Below are 22,289 nucleotides of genomic sequence, written 5' to 3' on the forward strand. Positions count from 1 at the left end.
TGTGCATTGGTTTGGAAAAAAATAGGTATTACCATCTTTTGTTCCTAATACTGTATAGAAATGCCATCTCTTTGATCCTTGTGTTTAAAGTTAAATGCAATGAAAAGCAGATTCAGATGCAATAAAAAAAAAAAAAACCTTTAAGTTCATGCCACAATTATTGTCATTTCCCTGAAAAAAAGAACTGATTAATCTGCCATTTTTAATATAGGAGGTTAAATGTAAAATTAGCTCTAGAAACTTAGAAAGGAAATTCTTAGAAAAAGTCTATTCAGCTGTTACGGTCTATTGCCTAGAAATTCTGACCAAAGGGTAGAAAAGAAGTTTCTCTTCCTGACTTTTGATGAATTTACCCTGTATTACCCTAACAAAGTCACCACTTCCTACATCCCAATGGACATGTATATATAGTTCCTAGGCTGCTCATTACATATTTCATTGCATGAATTTTTAACCTTATTCGGAAAATAGAGAGCCACAATAAAAAAAAAAAATCCTCCATGTGTCCATGGATTCGTGTAATGATGCAGTGTATTGAATGCATACATGTCAATAGTTGGTGAAGAGTCGCTCAAAGGGTGGTACCAGCCTCAGTACGTGTTGGGCACTTTCCATATGCCAAGGGAAGTCAGACCCACGGGATCTTTGTCAGACCAATTATGCCGTCGTGCATGAAAATCCACTGAGAGTGTCCTTAGAAAAGAGGGATTACTAAACCTACATTATTACAGTTTCAACTGACTCCTTCCCCACTTAACTCCTACGGCTTTTCCTTTGGATCTTAATGCTGAAAATATACTAGAAATTTAAGACTACATATTACTATCATCATTTAAAAAGACCGCCTACCTTTGTGGAAAAATTCTTGGACTATTTTATATAAATATTGATTTTACATTAATTAACATACCTAGATGTACATATCGGTTGGCAAAATTAAAATAACTAAGATGCTACTCAGTGTCACAAATCCCTGTGAAAGTTGAAAACTGCAGAAAGCATTCAATGATCTGCATAAAAAGTTAAGAGGTAATAAGCTAAACAATGACCTTCAGTTGTGTCCCCCTAAAATTCGTATGCTGAAGCTCTGAACCCCAATGTGAGTGATTTGGAGTTACAGTCCTTATGGAGGTAATGGTGGTTGAATGAAGTCAGAAGGTGAGGCCCTAATCTGTTAGAACTGGTGTCCTTAGAAAGAGCAAGGGACAGAGAGAAGGCCATTTGAGGACACATTGAGCAGATAGCTGCCTACAACCAGGAAGAGCGTCTTCATCAGCAAGGGAATTTGCCAGCACCTTGACCTCGGACTTCTGGTGTTCAAAACTGTGAGAAAATAAACTTCTGTTTTTCATGCCATCCAGTCTCTGGTATTTTGTATGGCAGCGCTAGCAAGCTGATACTGATTCTCTTTTAAACCTGCTAAGAATACATAGGAGGTATTGCGGACTGGAATAAAATGCATACCACAACCTAACCACGTAAATTAAAACCTATCAGGGATACTATGCTAATATATAAATATGTAAATTAAAATCTATCAGGGATACCACGCTAATAAAAATTCTCAGATTTGGTGAGAGAAGTAGGTTGGAGGGGAGTTGACCATAGGGAATTAGTGGACCCTGTTATATGTAGAGGGGATGGGATCTAGGAGAGGTTTTGTTTTGCTTTACCCCAGTCACATATATCACATGGAGATAATAATAGGACCTGTTTCTTGGAGTTGTTAGAAAGGAGTGAATAATACAATGTAGTACACTGCTAAGCACAGTGATTGTCTCAGAATAAAAGCTCAGTTAACTGATGGCTCTTAGAGACTAGTTGTGATGTGTGAAACAAAAATTCCCAGGAAAGAATGCACAGAAGAAGAAATAACTGAAAAAAATGATGGGATTTTTTTAAGTGTCAAAATGGTTAATATCAGATAATATCAAACTGTTACAAGCCGTTTCTAAACTACTCGCTTTACAGTGGTGAGCTCTTTCCTCTCCTCCTTCACCACCAAGCTGTCAACAGGCCCCCAAAGTCCTTCTGATGATACCCAGGGCCTGCTGCCCTAGGTAAAGACACACACACAGCTGTTGCACCTTGATCAGGGATCAGCGTAACTTTGAAGAAATGAATCAGGGCAAGAGAATAGCAGATGCTTCAAACAAGCAGTAAGACAAATTAAAACACCCTCCCCCCACAAAGGAAAAACAAAACAAAACAAAATGAAAAAAACTTATTAATATGATGGGTAATGAAAATACGCCAAATGTGTAAACACATTTTAAGAAGGCTTAGAGAAATTCATGGGTGACTATAAATATATCTTAAATTGTGGTAATGCTTTACAAAGCCCCAATTGTTTTATCTGATCTCCCCCATAAACCCTGTCACGTAATCAGAGCAGGGGTTGTTATGTAAAAGGACAGAGGACAGTTTCAACAGGCTTCCAGACTCCAAAGGACTTACACAAGGTCACGCTGGCCAATCAGAGACAGAACCAGCACAAGAAGGTGGATGTTTAGATGCCTTATCCAGCTCATTTTCTATTTTGCCAGAGGCCTTCGAGAAGTGAACTGCCAGACAGAAGTTAAGAATTTCAGGGGCTCTCACCCAGAATTGTTGTAGCCTGACTTACCATCTGTAATCAGAACTGAGAAGGAGGAAGTGTTAAAAATTCAGGTTTCTGGGTTATAGTACAGACCTACTAGAATTCAATTTCTGAGAACTGAATGAAATTAGGACAAGAATCAGCTACGTGGCAATAATGTGGCCACTTTTTTTTTAATTACAGTAGTCTAATAATAATAATACGAGGGAGAAGGTAAGTACGTTGCTAATGCAGTGGTTGTGGGTTTTTCTTTCTTCCTTTTTTACTTCTTTGTTCCCATCTTTCTCTCAAAGTACAGGAGCAGAAAATGAATGGAAACAGAGCAGTTGGGCATGATATTCCAGACTAAAAACAAAATCCAAACCAAACCGGAACACCTGGTCTACTAGTCTTTGAAACTACTGAAGGCTACTCATCCTTCCCCCAAGGACCTAAGCAGAACTCTCCTTTCTTCAAGGCTGTTGACCTTTGCGAGGTGCTGACCTAGTTATCTGCTTAAAGCAATTTACACCAGGTGTGCCAAAGACTAAACCCAACTCCTTCAGAAGTCATTTGCAATTTGCATTTGCAATTTAAAAGAGTGCTCCTTTGAATATGGGCTCTTAAGGAGTTGTTTTTTTTTTTTTTTTTTTTTTTTTTTTTTTTTTTTTTGGGTAGAGTTGACACACAATGTTACATTAGTTTCATGTGTACAACATAGTGATTCAACACTAAGGAGTTGTAAGACATTTCTCAGCTCCCACCTCATTGCCCATCACTCCCAAGAGCATATTCTCTCTTCTAGACCTTTCCTTGGTAAACTGTCTCTTTACAGATATTCCAGGTTCTCACCTTTAAAAGTGATGCTCACCATGGGCTTTCAGAATAAAACCAGAAACTGACACTCTATCTGTGAGCATGGGTTCGTACAGTGAATGGATGATATCTGCCTGAACATACAATGTGATGAATACAGACACTCATGCCTATGCCTGGGCATATACGTATCTGTGTTTTTTTCTATAAGTAAAAGGATAAGGATAAAGACAAGAATCCGTACAAGATGAGAATAAGAATCTCAAGAAAAATACTGAAAACCAGTATGTTTGCATGTTTCTTCATAGCCCTTCAAAGTATATCAGAACTCTACTGGGGGGCCAGTACCTCCCTTCCTTGCTTTGCATATTTGCTTAGTAGTTTAATTTTATCTTTTTTAAGGGATTGGTGTTGATACCACAACAAAAGAGGAAAGAGAGAAAATGAGAGTATTTCTCATTTGCTACTGAAATGAGAGTCATACCCACAAAGAGAAGGCAGGGACTCTAGCCAGCACAGCAGGTAGTGTTTTATCATGGAGACATCCACCCAGCAGGGAAAGAAAAGAACAATTAGGACACTCAGAGTCTGATATAAAAGTGGACATACCATAGTCCAGTGATCCAATATGAAGGGATCTTCAGGATATCTAGCATCAAAGCCCAGGCCCTTTGTTGTTCAACAAATATTTATGAGTGTCTCCTATATGCTAGGGACTCTACTAAGCACTGGGAATACCATGATAGACCAGACAGATTTGGAGGCAGTTCCTGTGAGTTTCATGTACATACTTTGCCCACCTTGCCTATTTTTGCATTGTCCTATCTATGAAGTGGCCTGTTCTAGCCATTGTTTCAATTACTTCCCAAAGCCTTGCACTGTGTATTAAAGATTCACCAAACTAATACAATCTCTATAAAAGAAATGGGGGGAAAAAAAAAACCACACATCTAAGAAAAGTGTTTTGCAAAGTTACAGATTGAGAATTATTCCCATAGACACATTTCAAACTGCGGATTTACTTCTTAAGGGCCTTGAATTTTTCTAGAGATAGACTCAAAAATAGAGTGAGGGTTACAGTGACGTATTCAGTTCTTAAGGTGTTTGTTAGTTTGTTATAATTCACATACGGGGTTGTTTACAAATCCAGTTACTTAATTAGATCTGCACATTATACCCACAGCCTTTTTGTTTGTTTGTTTTGCTTTGTTTTTGGTAGTATTAATTGCAGTTTGTGACTGCAAAAACATTTGACAAATCTGTGGCAAGTTCTAAGGAGTTTTTCTGAGGTGATTTTACCCAGATAAATCAGAAAACGGACTGTATTCAAAAGCACAGTTTGCACAACTTTCACCAGGTGCTGGCAGTACCCTTGAATTCCGACCTGATATTTCTTCAAAGACTTTATAAAGTTCTTAACTTAGTTACGTCAGTCATAAATAAATTGTTCCTTTCTTCAGTTTCCCAACCTCAGAAATAACAATGGTGCTTTTCCTCACAGATTGTTCTGAGGAGCAAATGAGCAAACATAGCATTCAACGCTTTTGAAATTTAAGAAGCATGGTGCAAATGCAATCTATCATTTTCTGCTCCATAATCCTTTTTATAATATGTTAATTCCATGAGCACAAAGTCTCTGTCTTATTATTTTTTGCATACCCAGTACCAATGCTGATATTAGATGTGTTAAAAGTGATTAAACCAGTCTCTAACATTCTCATTTTCTCCTTTAGATTTTGTGATGGAAAATAAAATAGTATTTTATCATTTAAAACAAACCATCCCAGTGCTGAAATTTACAGGGTATCAGGTAGTTTGTTCTGAGTCTGTCTCTGTCCACAGGCATCTCCCTACATGGTAAATTCCAGCAATCACAAAGGAGACTGATCAAGAGACCTGAGGTGGATGACTACTGGGAGCAGGAAAGGTGGAGAAAGAGGAAGTCTGTGCAAAATAGGAACCAATGGTGACATGTTCAAAGATTAAAACACACACACACACACACACACACACACACAGAAATGATAATAGGCTTCTCAAAAGCTTTTTGCTATTGATGACTGCTTCTGTAATAGTATGCTGTTGATGATTCTAATTCAGCTAAATAGTACACTAAAATCTTTGGGAGTGTTATTTTTTTGTTTTGATTTTTTATGCTTTTCCAATAATAGCCATAGTTTCCCACCCCAAACAAAGGACAGTGGTGGTTCTGAACCCTTTACAACTGCTTCCACAACAAAACACTTTTTTTTCCCCCATGGCAACCAAGAACAGGAACACACATACCCAGCTGAAACAAGGATTGCACAGGACATTTACTCTTACTATATGGGTGATGTACTTGGAATGGTTGTGTTTCATATCTTCCTAATTGTGGTAGAGATGCACTAAATCAATTCATGCCTCAATAATGTGTTGCAACCCAAGTTTTCAAAACTCTGCCTTAGAATGTTCTTTGTGAAAGTATTTATGTATTATGTATATCCTCTCTATGTCGTTGCAGTTAGATTTATCCCAAAATTCTGGACTTTTTCCCTCTGATTTGTTTTTGAATTGATATAACGTGTTACAGGATTCATACTTAAAGTAATACCTAAGGAAGCTTACTACTTTTGATGAGGAAACATGTTTTCAAGAAGCAGAAAGTGCTTTCACCAGCTTCTTATACTGGTCTTTGTGCTCAAAACAAATGGAGAAGTTGAGGATAATTAGATTTTATTCAGGAATTTCACTCCGGTTTCAAAAATATTTCTGAAAATGTCATTTCTGCAAAATTACACAGCTAAAAGAATAAAAATCTTGAAATATATACCTAAAAGATTTACATGGGTTAAAGTACATTTCCTATCACTCTACATTTTAGTATTTTTCTAATATTTATTTATTATTATTGTTTTTTAGAGAGAGAGAGAGTGTGTGTGCATGTGTGTGGGGGGGTATGGGGAAAAGGGAGAAGGAGGGAGAGAACCTAAAGCAGGCTCCATGCCCAGCGTAGAGCCCAACATGGGGCTCGATCTCACGACCCTGAGATCATGACCTGAGCCGAAACCAAGATCTGGACGCTAAACCAACTGAGCCACTCAGGCGCCCCAGTATTCTTCAAGTATTTATTAATTTTTATTAAAGGGCTTTAATATTGACAATAATTCACCAAAAAATCTCAAGAATCTGGCATTCTTAGTATTTCAAAACTTGTGGAAAACTTCGTCGGGCAGATGATGTGGTAAATGCATTATAAATTTATCAAACTTTACACATGGAACACTTATTTTTAGGCACAAAAACACAGACAACAAACAGAGACATAACTATATAAACATGGAGAATTAGGGGGGCTATACCCTAGAGGGTAATCCTAGAGGATTCCCTGACTTACCTACAATATTACTTGCACAACTAAAATTCAGCCACTCTCTCTCTCAACAATATCTAAATTCTGAATTCTCAGAAGCAGCCTGAATTTATGTTATCTGACATCAAATAGAATAGCCTTCAGATAAATGTACCACAAAAGCAGGAAGCCACAAATTCCTTCTGAATGTGAGTACAGTGACGTCAGTAAATCAAAGTGAAAGATTCCAAATTTTCTTGAGGAATTTAACAACAAAAACTTAAAAACTCTATAGATAGTACAGACTCTTTGGTCAATATTTCAAGATGAAGGAAAAACCAGTCCATTGGCAGTAACTGCTTAATACAAAATTAATCTGTCAAATTTGTCTTATAGACAATATTTTTTATAAATGTTGCTCAAAGTCCCTGTGCAGATGTCTAGGAGCACACTCAAATGCACATGATGACACTTAGAAATACACACACAGAATGAGTAAAAGACACTATCTTTTACTCTAACACATTATCTCACTGGCCTGGAAAAGACTGATTCCATAGCCCTTTAAAAATATTGATCAACTTAGGATTTTATCAAAAGTCTGTATTTAAGGTATTACAGACAAAAACTCAATAGACTTAATTTTCCTGGGTCCACACAAAGCTAATCTCAAAATTATTGTTGAAATGTGCCTTGGGATTTTTCTTTTTTTTCAATTTCTGCTAACCACCTCTTTGAGAATAGAATTCCTGGTGACTTAGACATCCATTAGTAGCACATTTCTTTATTAATACTGCTTCCTTTATAAGTTTATTCATTTCAATAGTATTTTTCTTTAAATGGGGGGGGGACCTTGAAAATCAAATGCACAACAAGTGAAACAAGCAGTGATTGGCTGACACCCCACGGCCAAGGGCAGGCTCCAGCAGGTTTCGGAGTAGCAAGGTCATCAGAGTATGGTGCATAATGGAGCATCATATTGGAGTGGAATTCAGCCAAACACAGTAATGTATGGATGTAGACGCATCTGAAAGAAGGAAAATAAAGATTTATGCAGGTAAAAAAAAAAAAGGTGCGATGAAGATTTTTTTCCCCAATATCTTATACCCAATCAGAATGCTGTGTGCAGAGAATTTCTATTTACAAATTATCCGTTTGTAAATAATAAAAATGCTCAGGGGGATATAAGTTAACTTGTCAGATGAATCCTACTCGGAAGCTTAAATAGTTTTTTTGTTTGTACACAAGCATTAGAGTTCAATACAAACATCACCAAATTCCTGAAAATAAACCTTTATTCTGCCTTTAAAACATTAATTCACCAGAAGTGATAATTAAGATTAGTTTTAGTGGTTTCAGCTCAATTCTTCTTGGAATGTGATTTCTCCCACAACACTAATGCTAAATAAAGCACTGTGTAATGTTCTGAAACAGAGTCCCTGCTTTAGAAAAGATTCTAAGGGCTTTTAAAATAAATAAGAGAGAAAAGTAAAGCTGACTCAAGATCTATATGGACAGATCTTACTTTTTCTATAGAGCCACAGTAAATAAATGGATGGGGAACCTTGCTATAGTCTAGAAATTTCTTATATACAGCTTAAACATAAAGCTCTAAACAATTATTATACTTAATTTCCAACATAACCTCCACCACCATTCTCTCCCAGGAAACGAAAGACGGTAAAATATCTAATAGCATTGGTGGCTACGGCGAAGCAACGGTCGTCACACTGTTTTCAGTTTTTAAAACAGTTCAAATTTTATTCTTGAAATTAATAAACTCAATCATTAGCATTTTATCACTATATAAATTCAAAATATGATACACTAAGTTGGTTAACCGCCTACCAAAGGAGGCAATCAGCCTGAAAAATTAAAAAATGTCACATTTAACAAAATTTGCTAGAAAACAAATGTAGAGGAAAAATTAGTTCACGATTGTGTGTTAAGGATACTTCGAAGGTAGAGCACACCTGCAAAGCTGACAAAACGCAAAGGAGCATAGAAGCCAAATAGACTCATCCATATTGATGAGAAAGGTTAAAAGATTACCCCAAATAGAATGCATATAAACTTCATACACACTGTATAGAAATCTTCTATTAATTTCCATTAAAATTATGTTTTTGTTGAGGATGTACTAATCCCAGATAGGAGCTTACATCTGTTGTCATGGTTCTGTTAAAATTAAAAATTCTGTCAATTAACCTGTTGCATGTATGTTCTAAACAGTGTTAAGTTACTTCAATGAATGTCATCAATTGCTATTTTACATAGGGGAAAAGAACCATTAATTTCTTTTGACTGTCTACAAAACTTGAATTATAATTTCCCCAGTAATTTACAGATAAAAACTAGAGCCTAAAACAGAATTCTTTTCTATTACAAGAAAATCAGTCTTCATAGCCAAATATATAGTTATATAGACACAGGTAGAGCTCAGCAGATTTCTGTCTCTATTGAAATACATACAGAGAAAGTTATGTAAATTCAATTTTATTCCTAGAGGTAGTATGATAAAAACCAAAAACACTGTCCTCTGTATTCCATGACTTGTATCCACATTGTCTCCTCAATAATCTTGTGATCTCAACCAAGTTACTTTTTCATAAAGGCCTCAACTTCTTAAGTTTCATGCCATCAGTCAAGGAACCAGCAGAAAACCAAATTCACACCCCAAAGGTACAGACAGAGAAAAGCCTCAGCCTCTTCCTACAAAATGAAGGAACTGGTCTGGATGATATCTTTTAATTCCAAAATGTGATGACTCCAGTGATTTTAGATACAAACACTAAATGGCTGATTATATTTTCTTTCACTTTTGCATGTGTCTCAAGTTCAAATAAGTTCCGTATATTAATGTATGAATATCGCAATGAAATAAAAGTCTAATGGCACCATAGTTGGTTTATATGAATATATCTGTATGTGTTTGTGTGTGTGGAGAGAAAGAGAAAGCGAAAGAGATACCAGGTGTACACTTTTCACATATAAGGTATGTAATTACTCAAAAATAGAAGATAACAAGAAAAAATGATTTTGCTGTATTTATCCAGCTGCATGATTTACTTAAAACCTATGAATTGACTTTGTGGTCTCAGGTCTAGGTTACAAAGCAACTTGGGATAAGTTTGAGATAAGTTTCAAATTGTTCTACTTGGACTTCATAAAAATTTATATATTTAAGGTAAATCAAATCAATGGATGACCCTTTCCTTCACAGACATCGAGAAATCTAGGTAATGTCGCTTTAGTAGGTATCTCCCAACTAAAGACATAACCTTTCATCAGTTATTAGCCCTTGTCTATTGTATCAGGCCAAATGTAACAGAAATTCCACCACAGGCAGCTGCACTGTACCTCCTGAAAGTGTTTTGGTTATATACAGAAGAACCATATTGTAGAAATTGTGCTTATCAAATTGAAACTAGAAGCTGTGGCTGGCATCACTCTGCAGGTGCATTTCTATTATAGTATGTATGGTGTAATATACATACACAGACAAATTGATAAATAGTTTTCTCAGTGCTGAGAACTCTAATAGGTGATGGCAAGTCATCCATTTGCTTCCAGATTGGAAGTAATTTAAAAAATAATTTCTGCCATATTTTTTACTAAGTGTACAATGAATATATTGAACACAATTTGATCAATTAAAGAGAACATTATTCAGACTACATTCCACATTTCCAAAGGCAAGGGAAACTGTCACTGGACTTAATATGAATTTTTCTTGAGTATTTCTGCATCAGCCACAAATGGATTTTTAAATTAATGTTTATTCAAGCTGTATCTTCTCTACTCTTGCCAAAAGTAAAGTACTTTACTTTCCATTTACTAAATACAATAAAATTTTTACTTGCCAGTGCATTATCTAAATAACAGCATGGCATGAATAAACTCAACAGGACCTAAAAATAATAAACAAAGTAGTAACTATAATTTTATATGTTTACTAATCTTTCGGAATTATAGTATTCTTTAAGAAAACTGAAAAATATTTAACACACAATAAAACTCTGAAGATTAAGAAATAAGTAGAAAAATAGAATGCCTCTGCCTTTATTTTACAAGTCAAAAGCACAAGGGTACTTCCAAGTCACAAAACTTGAACAACCACTAAAACCAGGTTTAACAAGCAAAGGAAAGGTGGACACTTAATCTCAACAATGCTGTCAATGATCCACATTCTGCTCAACTAGTCACATTATTTAGTTGAGAGCAAGGGCTTTTGTTTGAACAGCAAAGGTCTGAACTATGGAAACCTGGGCTACATCATCAGTTTTGCTAAGATGTGATTTTCAGAAGAAAAAAAAAAATACAGCAACTCTGCAATATACATCTTCTAGATTCTGCCAAAGAGCAACTATAGAAGCTGGATTTGAAAATTTCTAGACCCTGTGAAAACAAACCAAAAAGGGGGAGGGACATTATTTACAAACTTATTTCCACAAAGCTGTTTAATTTATTACAATATAACCATTAACAGGAATTAGGAGCAACACTTCGATATGTCTAATTCTCATGAAGATAAGAACACTGTAAACAGATATCACTTCCATTATATCACAGGTCAAGAACTATGGTAAGGCAATTCAAGAAAATTTTAAATAAAATGAAGCCTTTACGTCAGATGAAATCTCCGACTTTTAATTAATCCTTATCATAAGGAATTAAAATACGGCATCCCTCAGGGTTTTCCTCAGATAAATTCAGTATCAAAGAGGCGAATTATAACAAAACCTGTGTTCTTTATTTTTTTTTAATTTTACATCAAATTTAATCATAGAAAATACATTTTGGCGGTTGTATAACAATTAAAGGTAATATTTTTTAAAAAAATAAAAATAGAAATCTACTTATGGTATAAACAAAAATCAGAACAAAAAAAGATCCTGTTTATTGTGTCAGATGTCTAAGCAGACTGTAACTTTGTAAATGGATCCCTTGTCCCCTGACAGCAATATTGAAGAGATGAAGAGTATCAATTACTATTACTAATTACATTAAGGAGAATGTGTTTCATTCTTCTTTATTTCATTTTGGTTCAGCTATTTATTATGGTTAAAACTTTACACATCTTTTGAATACCGAAAGACATACAAGTTTTCCAGTCACTTTTGGCAAACTGTATGACTTATACCGATGGCTTTGCAGGTTTTCTATTTTGGTATATGGACTTCTTTGCTCTGTGAAGAGTCTAACACCATACATTACTTTATTTATAAGCATATCACTTTGCCTTTTAAACAGGATGCCACAACAGTCTTGATATTGGCTGTCTTAAATATTCAAGAATATAGAGCCAACCCCATTTGATGAGCCAAATAAAGCTTAAGTGACAGCACAGAACATATGAGGGGGTTGTATAAAATATCTATAAATCCGCCACTTGATATGTCCGCTCCAGAGTTTAAGATGACACAATTTAGAATGCAAATGCTATTCAGCCATGGGACAAAACGTCCTATTAGGATGACAGCGAAGAAGTAAACATGCTGCAGAAAGATGTCTTCACACACTTTTGGACTACAAGTTATAATTTTCCAAGGAAATTTCTATAGATCTAAATTTATTTGTGGGTGTTTCTAAGTCATCTTGGAAAAGTAGTATTATTTTAACTAGAAGTGTCCTTGTTTACAAAACTGATAAAAGTACCCAAAACAAAACAAAAATCTTTTTCTAACTCCAGGTAAAGCAATAACACCACAAATATAAACCCTCCACTTAGTAAATTTCAGGTTAAAAGAAATAACTCGGGCTCACGGGCATCACATATTTTCAAAAGCCATTTGATGTAATGAAGTTCAAGCCTGTATTTTCTTGGATTGCTTTGATAATTGGATATAAAATCATGTTAAGTCTGTTTCTCCTTATCCAAATAGCTACAGTAAAGTACTATAAGTAGCAAATATTTCTTTAGGAAATTGATTTTCAAAACTATGAAAGCAATAAAGAATTAATATCTCTTTTCTGTCTTTAATGAGCCCATCAATAACATCTTTAATGACGCTATAAAACAACTTTTTCTTTTCCCTTAATTCTTCTCAGATTGCACATTCCACATGCAAAGTATATTTAATAGAAAAACTATTATTTGATATTATTTGCCAGTCAAAAATGCGTTTTTTGAGATGAGTTCCTGTGATAAGAAATATATGGCATTTTATTAGTGGGGTTGCTACAGCATTAGACACAGCAGTTTCCAGAAGGTTTTACTTCCTGAGTGTCAGAACTTGGTGGGTGTAAAAAGTAAACTTTGTGAGCATTACATATACCACACAAGCAAAACTTCCAAAAATAGATTTTCTATTTTCTGAAGTTCATCTAAAAATATGCTTTTTTAAAACTGTTTCCACATTTCAGTGAAAAACAACTCTATCCAATATTCCATATAACCTTAATAGTGTCAGGATATCACAATGGAGACCAAAATTTTCTTGTACACAGTGCATCAAACAAGAACATTTCTGTTGCTCGGCTTAAATAATAAATGGGTCATGCACTTTACTTCTGCTTATAAACTTTTAACACCAAACACGAAGAATGCAAGTGCTAACTGCACAGCCTCACAGAAGTCTAATTGTTGCAGACACTGAAGTATTAAAACTGTAGTTTTGCATATTTGTGTATCATTAAATATTTCTAAACAACATTTTTGTCAAAGTAGTCAGTATTTAAGTATCTCAGACTTGGTTCTGTATTTGCATGAACCAGCCTCCGTGATCTGTAAAATCCTACGTAATACATAACATAGCTAAAACTTTTATAGTGTCCAATTTGCATAGGTACCGGCAGTAACTTAAGAAATTTTCTCCCTGGATGCAATTATCCACTTAGTAACCACAAAACAAAATAATTTCAGGTTAAAGCTAACCATCCAAACAATATATACATATTTATCCTGAAAACAGAAAACGTAGGATGAATTAGTACTGTCAAGTATAAAGAGATGTACAAAAGTACAAAACACTGCCTACTTTGAATACGTTCTTAGGTAGCTTAGCAAACACTGGTTTGGTAACTTGCAAAATACAATGGTGCACCTTGCGTAGATGGCCTGTATTCAATTAATAATCTATGAATAAACATTAAATTACTGCTATTACATTTTTAAATAATAGCTTTAAAAGAGAAAACAAAACTTCACAGAAGATGCTCTGTCTCAGAGTTATTAGCCTTTTGTGGGATATTTAAATATATTTGGAACACATCTTACCTGTTTGCTGTACTTGTTATTGGTTTGACAGCTGTATTCAGAGCAGTGATCTGATCCAATTGAAATATTGTCTCCTGCTCCCACAAATGTGTTGGCTGGTGGTAGATCTTGTACGGCCTGGTGTTTTTTTCCTGCAGTTGGTGACTGGGGGTGAAGCTGGACAGTAGGCAATGGAGAACTAGATTTGTAATGCCTGGCCAGGTCAGGACTGCCAGGCCCCCCATTAACGGATCGGTATCGCCCCATGCTTGGGCTGTCTGACAGCTTCTCATTGACACTATCATACCTCTGTCCGTTGGGTTTAGAAGCTTCTACAGTGACAATGCTGCTGTAGAGAGGCTGCTTAGATTTTTTGTTTTTCTTGTCCTTTTTAGGCTTTTTAGATTTGTCATGCTGCTGGGGTGTAAAAAAGTCTTCGTGATCCTTTTTGCCAGCTTCATAGCCATTTTTATTTTTGGACCGGCAGTACCTTGCCATCACTACAATTAAGATGATTAGAATCACTGTCATAATTCCAGCAACCACCCCAATGACAATACTGAGTCTCTGTTTGCTAATTTCATAACTTGGGTCACCAGCTATATCCTGGGTGAGTGGGGTGTGCAAACTTCTGGCTATCTGGGAGTCAATCACAGTTGCATTGGAAACACTTTCATTGACAAACACATGCACCAAAGTCGTGGTGGACTGGGAAGGCTGCCCACTGTCATTCACTTGCACCACCAACCTATGCAAGCCATAATGCTTTTGGGTGAGTTTTCCCACTAAGGAAACCACACCACTGGTGGAATCAATCTCAAACAGCTTGAAGGGATTCCCTCCCACAATACTGTAGTTAAGGTCTGCATTGATGCCATCGTCACTGTCTGTTGCCAACACTGTAGCTACTACTGTCCTGACATTACTTGAAGGTGGCAGTAAAGTGTAGGAAATGTTTCTGGGAAGGGTAACTGTGGGAGCATTATCATTCTCATCCATCACAAAGAGAGAGACTGTGGCTGTGGCTGATCTGGGAGGATCTCCCCCATCCACAGCCTTAACTCTGAATGTGTATGTGGTCTGATGTTCCCGGTCAAAAGACATTGTGGAGTAAATGGTCCCCGTGTCATTTTCAATGGAAAAAATGTTACTGTTTTCCTCTATGTAGAGGCTCATCTCCGCATTGCGCCCCTTGTCGGCATCCATCACCGTGACCATCCCCACAGGGCTGTTGGGCTGCAAGTTTTCTTTCACATAAAAGGTAAAAACGTCCTGCATAAACTTAGGGTCATTGTCATTCTTGTCAGCCACCTGCACAATCACCGTGGTACTGCCCTGCAGCACCGGGATGCCTTTGTCTTTGGCGTTAACTTTAAACTCATACCTGTCTGTCTGCTCGCGGTCCAACACCGTATTGACAAGGATGTCCCCAGAATCAGGATCAATGGCAAAGATCCCCAACACGGAAGAATCCAGAGAGTAGGCAATCTCTGCGTTTTTCCCACTGTCAGCGTCTGTCGCCAGCACCGTGGCCACCCTCTCTCCAGGGATGTTGTTCTCTGGAAAGTAAACCTCCACCACCGACTGGCCGAAGACGGGCGGGTTGTCGTTGGTGTCTCCTACCTTGACAACCAGGGAGTTGTTGCTGGAGAGGCTGGGGCTGCCCGAGTCCACCGCCACTATGACCACGTTGAATTCCCGGGTGGTCTCATAGTCCAAAGGGGCCGATGTGTGCAGAAAGTACTTTTTCTTGTTCTGGTCGCCCTCTGTGTCGCTGGCTGGCTTGAGCTGGAAGGGCACGTCACCCACCACGGTGCAGGTGACTACCCCGTTCTCGCCTTGGTCTCGGTCGGACACCTGTACGAGAGCAATGGGGGTGTCGACCAGAACATCCTCGGCCACGTTGGCCACCCCGTCCTTGAGTGGGATACGCCCAATCTTGCGGATTTCAATGGACGGCACATTGTCGTTCTCGTCCTTGATGTTGAGGACCACCGTGGCCTTGTCGGTCTTGGGGGGCTGCCCGCGGTCGCGGGCCATGACTGTGAAGCGCAGCTGGTTCACCTCCTCGCGGTCGATGCGGTGCAGGACACTGAGCCAGCCGGACGTCTCGTCGAGGCGCAGCAGCCGCCGCACGGATTCTGTAGCCGCTCCGAACACATACTCGATCTGTCCGTTGACCCCCACGTCCAGGTCGGCGGCACGCAGCTGCAGAATGGGAGTCCCTGGGGCGCTATTCTCGGCTAGGTCAGCTTCGTACACGCTCTTCTCGAAGCGGGGGCTGTTGTCGTTCACGTCGGTGATGAGCACCCTCAGGATGGCCTGAGAGGAGCGAGGCGGGTCGCCACCGTCGCGCACCCGCAGGGTCAGCTCGTAGGAGTCGCGCTGTTCCCGGTCCAGCGCCCCCTTCACGATCAGCTGTGGCTGCTTCTCGCCATCCGGGGTGTCGGCCACCTGCAGTTCGAACACGCCGCTGCGGCCACCTGGGTTGGTCCCGCCGCTGCCCTCTGGTGCGTCCGGCCGCCTCTTGGAGCCGCCCGGGCCGCCGCCGCTCGCGCCGTTCCCGCCGCCCCCGGAGTAGGGGGCGCTGTCGGCAGGCCCCGCAAGCCGGCCCTCGCCGCTGCCGCTGCCGCCACCGCCCCCGGGCTCCTGGAGCAGCTCGTAGCGTTCGATGCCGTTGCGGCCAAAGTCACGGTCGGTGGCGGTGGGTAGCAAGTACAGAGTGCCCACCGGCCGGTTCTCCTCCACCGTGAGCGTGAGCACCGGTGACGGGAAGGTGGGTGTGTTGTCGTTAATATCGAGTACGATGACCCGACCCTCGAACAGGTCCACCCAGCTCTGCGAGGGCCCGATCACCGACACTTCGAAGTCCAGAAAACACTCGTTCTCGTCGAAGATCATCTGACACTGGGGCAGCTTCTCGCGGTCGATGCGCCGCTCGCTCGTGCTCAGCTCGCCGGTGAGGTTGTCGATCTTCAGGTACTCCGAGCCCGACTCGAGGCTGAAAGTCACCTCACCCGAGCCGGTCACGATGCCCAGGTCCGAGGCGACGTTGCCGATGCGGATGTCCGCTGGGCCCTCCTCGGCCAGTCGATATCGGAGGAGTTGTTTGGCGGCCGCCAGGCTGAGCGAGAGCGGCAAGAGGAGACAGCAACCCAGGCACCAGCCGCGCGCCCATCCCGCGGTCCGCATCCTCAGCATCTTCTCCTGCTGCTGCTGCTACTGCTCCTTCTAATCACAGCTCCCCTGGCGCCCCCTCCTCGGGGGCCGGCCGCCTGCCCTCCTCCCAGTCCTCTTCTCTCTCCGGGAAAGGAGGAAGGGAGAGGAGGGAGGGGGCAAGAGCAGCGTGCGGAGTCGGCCAGGGGTACCAGCGATAAATCCTTCTTTTTTCTTCTTTTTTCTGCCTTTTCCTAAAGTTATTGTTTCATAATTCATGCAATGGGTGCTAATCGCCCGCTCGCCGGCCGCCGTTCAGTCGCAGTACTCACAGTTCACGGGACACTGCGCGCCGCGGGCTCGGCGCCCCCCAGAGTCATCCCCGCAGCGGGCGGAGGATCCCGGGCTCCCGTCCCTGCTCTGTCGGATGGGGCCGGAACCACTCCGCCAGGCGGGCGGTGGAGCCGGGAAGCGGCGGGGAACAAGCTTGCAGCCTCCTCCGCCTGCCAACCCCGTTCGTCTTTGCTGCTACTCGAGTTGAGTCCAATTCACGTTCCAGCCACTCACTCCAGACCCAGCTTCTGTTCCGGCTGCCCAGGCAAACGTGAGTTGCTTCCTGCACGAGGCGCTGGGGCCAGCAACAAGCCAGTCTGAACTCTGACTCCTCTCTGGCAGCGGAGGAGCCAGTCAACAGATCGAGAATGAAAAATCCCTGGCAGGTCGCTTCGGGCACCGTGCAGTGGAGACCACTCGCGTCACACAGCGGTCCGCGTCCGGGTCCCCCCTGCGCGCCGAAGAGCAGCCCGAGCCATCTTCAGAGACGCCCAGAGAGTCAGTCCCTTCTCACCCCCAAGAGCTCGGGTTTCTCTTTTTTTCTTAACAACTCTGCGCAAGGTCATTAGTCACGAAGCCGCCGCCTGAAACCGCAGCAGCCGTTCGCCCGCGGGGGCGAAGGCTGAGCTGTGCGCACCGCGCGGTGCCCAAGTTTGGGTTCGCAGCCGCAGAGTCCGTGCCTTTCCTCACCTGCATTCGGCCCGCAATTCGGAGCACTGGGATCTGCAGCGCTGTGTGCGATTCAGGGAGGAGATTGCAGCCTCTCTCTCTCCCCGCTCTCTCTCGATCCCTCCCCTCCCTCCCTCTCTCTCCTCCCTCCTCCTCCTCTCTCCTCCCTCCCCTCCTTTCCCCTTTCCCCTTCTCCCACTCTCTCCCTGCACGCTCTCTCTCCCTCCTCCCAGTTCCAATGCTGGCAACTCGAGCTGAACTTGATCCCTTTGCAGTTCAAAGGTGAGCAAACCAGGCTCGGTGCTCAGGCGACGCTGGCCTGGCGAAAGCCTCCGGCCGGGTTCCCCCAACGGCAATTAACAAAGATGCCCAATTCTGTCCGGATTTCCGAAGAAAAGCCAAAGGCGCTGGGGAGGGGGTGAGTGGGAGGTGGAGTCAGAGACAGCTGCCAAGTAGCTTAAAAAAAAAATCCAGTTTGCCAAGGGGAGAAAAAGTGCCAGTCGGTTGTTGCCTCGGAAGTGCCCTGGCACGGCGGGTGAATTCCGCAGTTGTCTCGTCCCCTTTCGCGTCTGGGAGAGTCTGGTGCGGGCGCACTCGCCGCCTCTTGAACTGCCAAGGCTCAAAGACGCTGAATGGCAAATAGGAAGCTCCCGCTCGCTAGCCGCAAGCCGGAAACCCGCAAGTTTGCCCAAAGTGGCGGCTGCTGCTGGGAGCTCGCTGGGCTTGTCCCTGAAGCTGCTGCGGCGGCGGCGGCGGCGACGGCGGCGGTGGCGGTAGCAGCATAGCCGCCGAAACTACACACTCGCAGAGAGGGAGGGAGGAAGGTTGAGGGGAGGAAGGCAGAGGGAGTACTAACCAGCCGCCCCGCTCCGGAAAGCCCAGCTTCAGCTCCGGGGTGGGGGAGGGGGGGGAACTCCTGGTGTGCACAGTCCAGCCAGTCCCGTCCCCTTTAAGTCAAAGCCTTTCCCCCTCTCCCCAACGAGTGCAGCCACAGTCTTCTCGGGGGACTTGCTTTCCCTCCCTGGGGCTGGTAAATTTCCTCCTCTCCCTGACTAATGCCGAGTGGTGTGTGAGAGCGCTGGAGCGGGTGTCAGGAAAGGTTTCTTTTTCTTCTCCCCCTTCTCAGACGATGCCCCCCCCCCGGCCCCGAAGTGACTTCGTTTCGCGATTTAGCATCTTGGTTAGGGCACGGTTAACGGTGGCTTGGGGGATCCCGCGTGCGCCCAGAGAGCCACGTTGGTGTTCTGAGAAACCATGATGGGCTGCAGTGGTTAAGAGAGAACATCAAACTCCAGAGAGAGCCAGAGAGGGCTCCTTTTTTGGGAGTGCAGACTTCGGAGGGCTGGGGTTGGGGGGTTGGGGTGGTGCCCGTCTTTGTTTAAATGCTTGGCATTCCTGTCATCGTGCTTGCTTACGGGGGTAGACCGTGTGTGTGCGCGCGCCTGGGGAATAAACACATGTTGGAAGCCTCGGTGTTATTTTCTGAGCAGAAACCTGCAGCCTTTAGTAACTGGCAAAGTGTAGCGTCACCTATCTGGATAAAAGGGAAAAAAACTTGAATGGCAACTTTGTGTACCGAAGTGTCCCTAGTTCCGTTTCTCTCCTTCTTTTGACTTTGTGCCACTCGATCGTACATGGTATTCCCCCGCGCGAGGCTTCCCCAGATTTCAATCACAGCCACTGCAGCCAGCCTCATCAGATCTCAGTTGTGCTTGTGTTTTAAAAACTGTAGCCATTTGCTCTTCATTTATTTCAGTGGCTAAGGGGGCGCGCCAGGATTAAGGGGGTTGAGGCGGGCAGGAGATTTTGGGGACAATCTTACCATCTCAAAAGAGCAAAGAGGCTGCTGCTGGGATTTGGTTGGTTCTCAGCTCGTCTGCCCAATCTATAAGCATCGAAGGGCCTCCCCTTAAAGGAAATTTTAAGATGAAAAGAAGAAAAAAGAAAAAAAAAATCCGTCCAGAGTGGGTACTCCGCCTTTACGAGACCTATGTGAGGAGGCAAAATGATTTAAACAAGACAAACACCAATAAAGTCTACGAGCAGATGTAGCGCGCGGTTGTTTGGGCGGGCTCAGCCAGCAGGAATGGGGGGAGAGGCGGCTGAGATTTCCAAGGTCTCCCTATTGGGGATCGTGGAGGCGCGGAGGATAAAAGTGCCAGGGAGCTGGCGAGTATTTTCCAGTTTGCAAAACCAGCTGCACTTAGGGTGTAGCGGCTTCTCCTCCGGGCCAGGCCAGGAACCCGGCCACCCCCACATTCCCCAAGCCAGCCGCCTCCTAAGCCTCTCCGCTCTAGATCTGCAGCATCAGCGAGAAAAACCCCGCGCGCAGACTCAGTGCACACCGCCGCAGTCTGGAGCCGGGGGGCGGGGGCGGGCGCCGCAGCGTTTCCTTGGCCCGCTAAGTGGCTGTAATGCTAAATCCCCTTATATTTGGAAAACTCTGGTTTAGCAGAATTCTTGCCTCCCACGACACCCGGTCCCCCTTTTTTCCCCCAAGGTCCAAGGCGAAAAGAGGGAAGCCTTTTCTCCTCCGCGGCCTTGCGCCCGTGCATTCCGATGCGCGGCAATATGGTGCAGTGCACTCACTCCCCTAACCGCCTTTACTAAGATTTTGCAAACTTCTGGCAGCCGCGTGGGCAGAGACGTTATACACTCACTCTTCCCTCGCCAGACCATAAACTTGAACAAGCCCCAGAACATCTTCAAACGTTCGCCCACCGCTCCGGAGCGCAATCTCCAGGCGCACACTAGCGAGGGGCGAAGGAGTGGAAGGCTTTTCCCCAGAGCGCCGCAAATTTCTTGCCAGATGATGGGGGTGGGGGTGTGCAGCGCGTCCTTCACAGTGGAGTGGTTCCCTCATTGCAAGCGGGAGGTAGCCTCCAGTCCGCCCTCCCTACTCATCCCGACCAACTCCGCCGCCGAGCCAAGCCAGCGTGGGAAATGGGTCCGACGTGTGCTGCATGGAGAACAGCGCGCCAGACTGCCGGGGCCGTGAAGCCTCCCGGCTTTTCACCCTCCCCCATCGATCCCCGCCTCCGACCTTTCCGCGGGAGCAGCCAAGGACCGGCTGCTTTGCCCAGCAGCGCGGTTCTTGGGAAGGGGAACGGAATGGGCGGGGCGGGGGTGTGGGCGAGGTCAGAGGAGCCCTCGGGGCGCCCTTGCCGCGGTCGGAGCTCCCAGTCCTCTTCCGCCCCCTGTCTGGGGACTGACACTCCAACTCCAGCCTCCCGCCGGCGCGGAGGATGAATGGAGGCGAGAAGCTGTTTCCCCCACCCCCGCCCCATTTCCGCAGTCTTAGAGCCAGTGTCACAAGTGCTCAGCAGTTTCATTAAATGGAATTGGGGGACTTAATCCCCCCCGGTACCAGACCTCACCACGGGAATGTGATATCCGGATTCGCTCCCACCCACAAACCCCGCCCGGCTTTTCAGACTCGAGGCAGCATTTATCTTCTCAACCTGAGAGGAAAGGGTTCAGAAGGAAATGGGATCGAAAGTGTAACCGGCTGCAATAAATTAAAGAGCCCGCTGCTGCTGTGCTGCTGTTGATGCTGCTTTGGCGGCCAGAACTGAAGAGAGAAAACGAGATCAGTTTCCTAAAGCCTGAGTTGATCAGAGTGATAGCACACGTCATCGCTTGCAAGAAGCAAAGTATTTGAGAGAAGGTTGAAATGTTGGGGATTTGTGTATTTTTTTCTCTCTCTCTTTTAAAGGAATAGAAAGAAATGACCCCTTGAAACCAAGATATTAAAAATAAAATTGATTAAAATAGAAATGCTACCCGTTCTAATAAACATTTAATCAAAGCTTGGCCAAGGATTACTTTTTTCTATGCCAAATGTCCTGCCTTACACTTAGCATATTCGGTAGTTTTTTGTTGTTGTTTTAAATTTACCTACTAACCCTGCCATCTTAAAACTGCTTTGCAGTTAGGAAATTTCAGCGACTGAGCTGAAAAATAGCATTCAGGGTCCGTGATGTAGTTTAAGCCTCAAAAACACAGGAAGGGAAGTAAGAACGACAGCAAAAGTTTATGGGTAAGAATACAAAGAAGTAGGTGCCGAAGATAGGATCTCACGGAGGCTTTTCATTTATTATAGACGCTGTATTCACAATAGTACAAGAAAAAGGTTAAATACAGTAAACATGATAGCCAGTTCTGGAAAGAAATATAAAGCAGTTTGACGGGAAGGGCGAAAGCGACTC

General features: G+C 43.1%; 1 protein-coding gene across 8 annotated transcripts in view; it reads right to left on the minus strand.

Moving 5' to 3' along the window:
* PCDH7 (protocadherin 7) overlaps positions 1-17,157 on the minus strand; it is a 404,583-nt gene extending 387,426 nt beyond the window's left edge. For 6 of the 8 annotated variants that reach the window (XM_034671982.1, XM_019799582.2, XM_034671981.1 and 3 more), the window contains exon 1: positions 13,945-17,157. In XM_034671982.1, the coding sequence (XP_034527873.1) occupies positions 13,945-17,124 (3,180 nt within the window). In that variant the 5' untranslated portion in view covers positions 17,125-17,157. Of the gene's footprint in view, positions 1-6,436; positions 7,753-7,844; positions 11,124-13,944 lie in introns of those variants that run through there. The other 2 variants (XM_034671987.1, XM_034671985.1) reach the window with 2 other exon arrangements.
* Positions 17,158-22,289: the final 5,132 nt, after the last annotated feature.

Source organism: Ailuropoda melanoleuca, chromosome 11 (assembly GCF_002007445.2).
Source record: "Ailuropoda melanoleuca isolate Jingjing chromosome 11, ASM200744v2, whole genome shotgun sequence".
Taxonomy (NCBI): domain Eukaryota; kingdom Metazoa; phylum Chordata; class Mammalia; order Carnivora; family Ursidae; genus Ailuropoda; species Ailuropoda melanoleuca.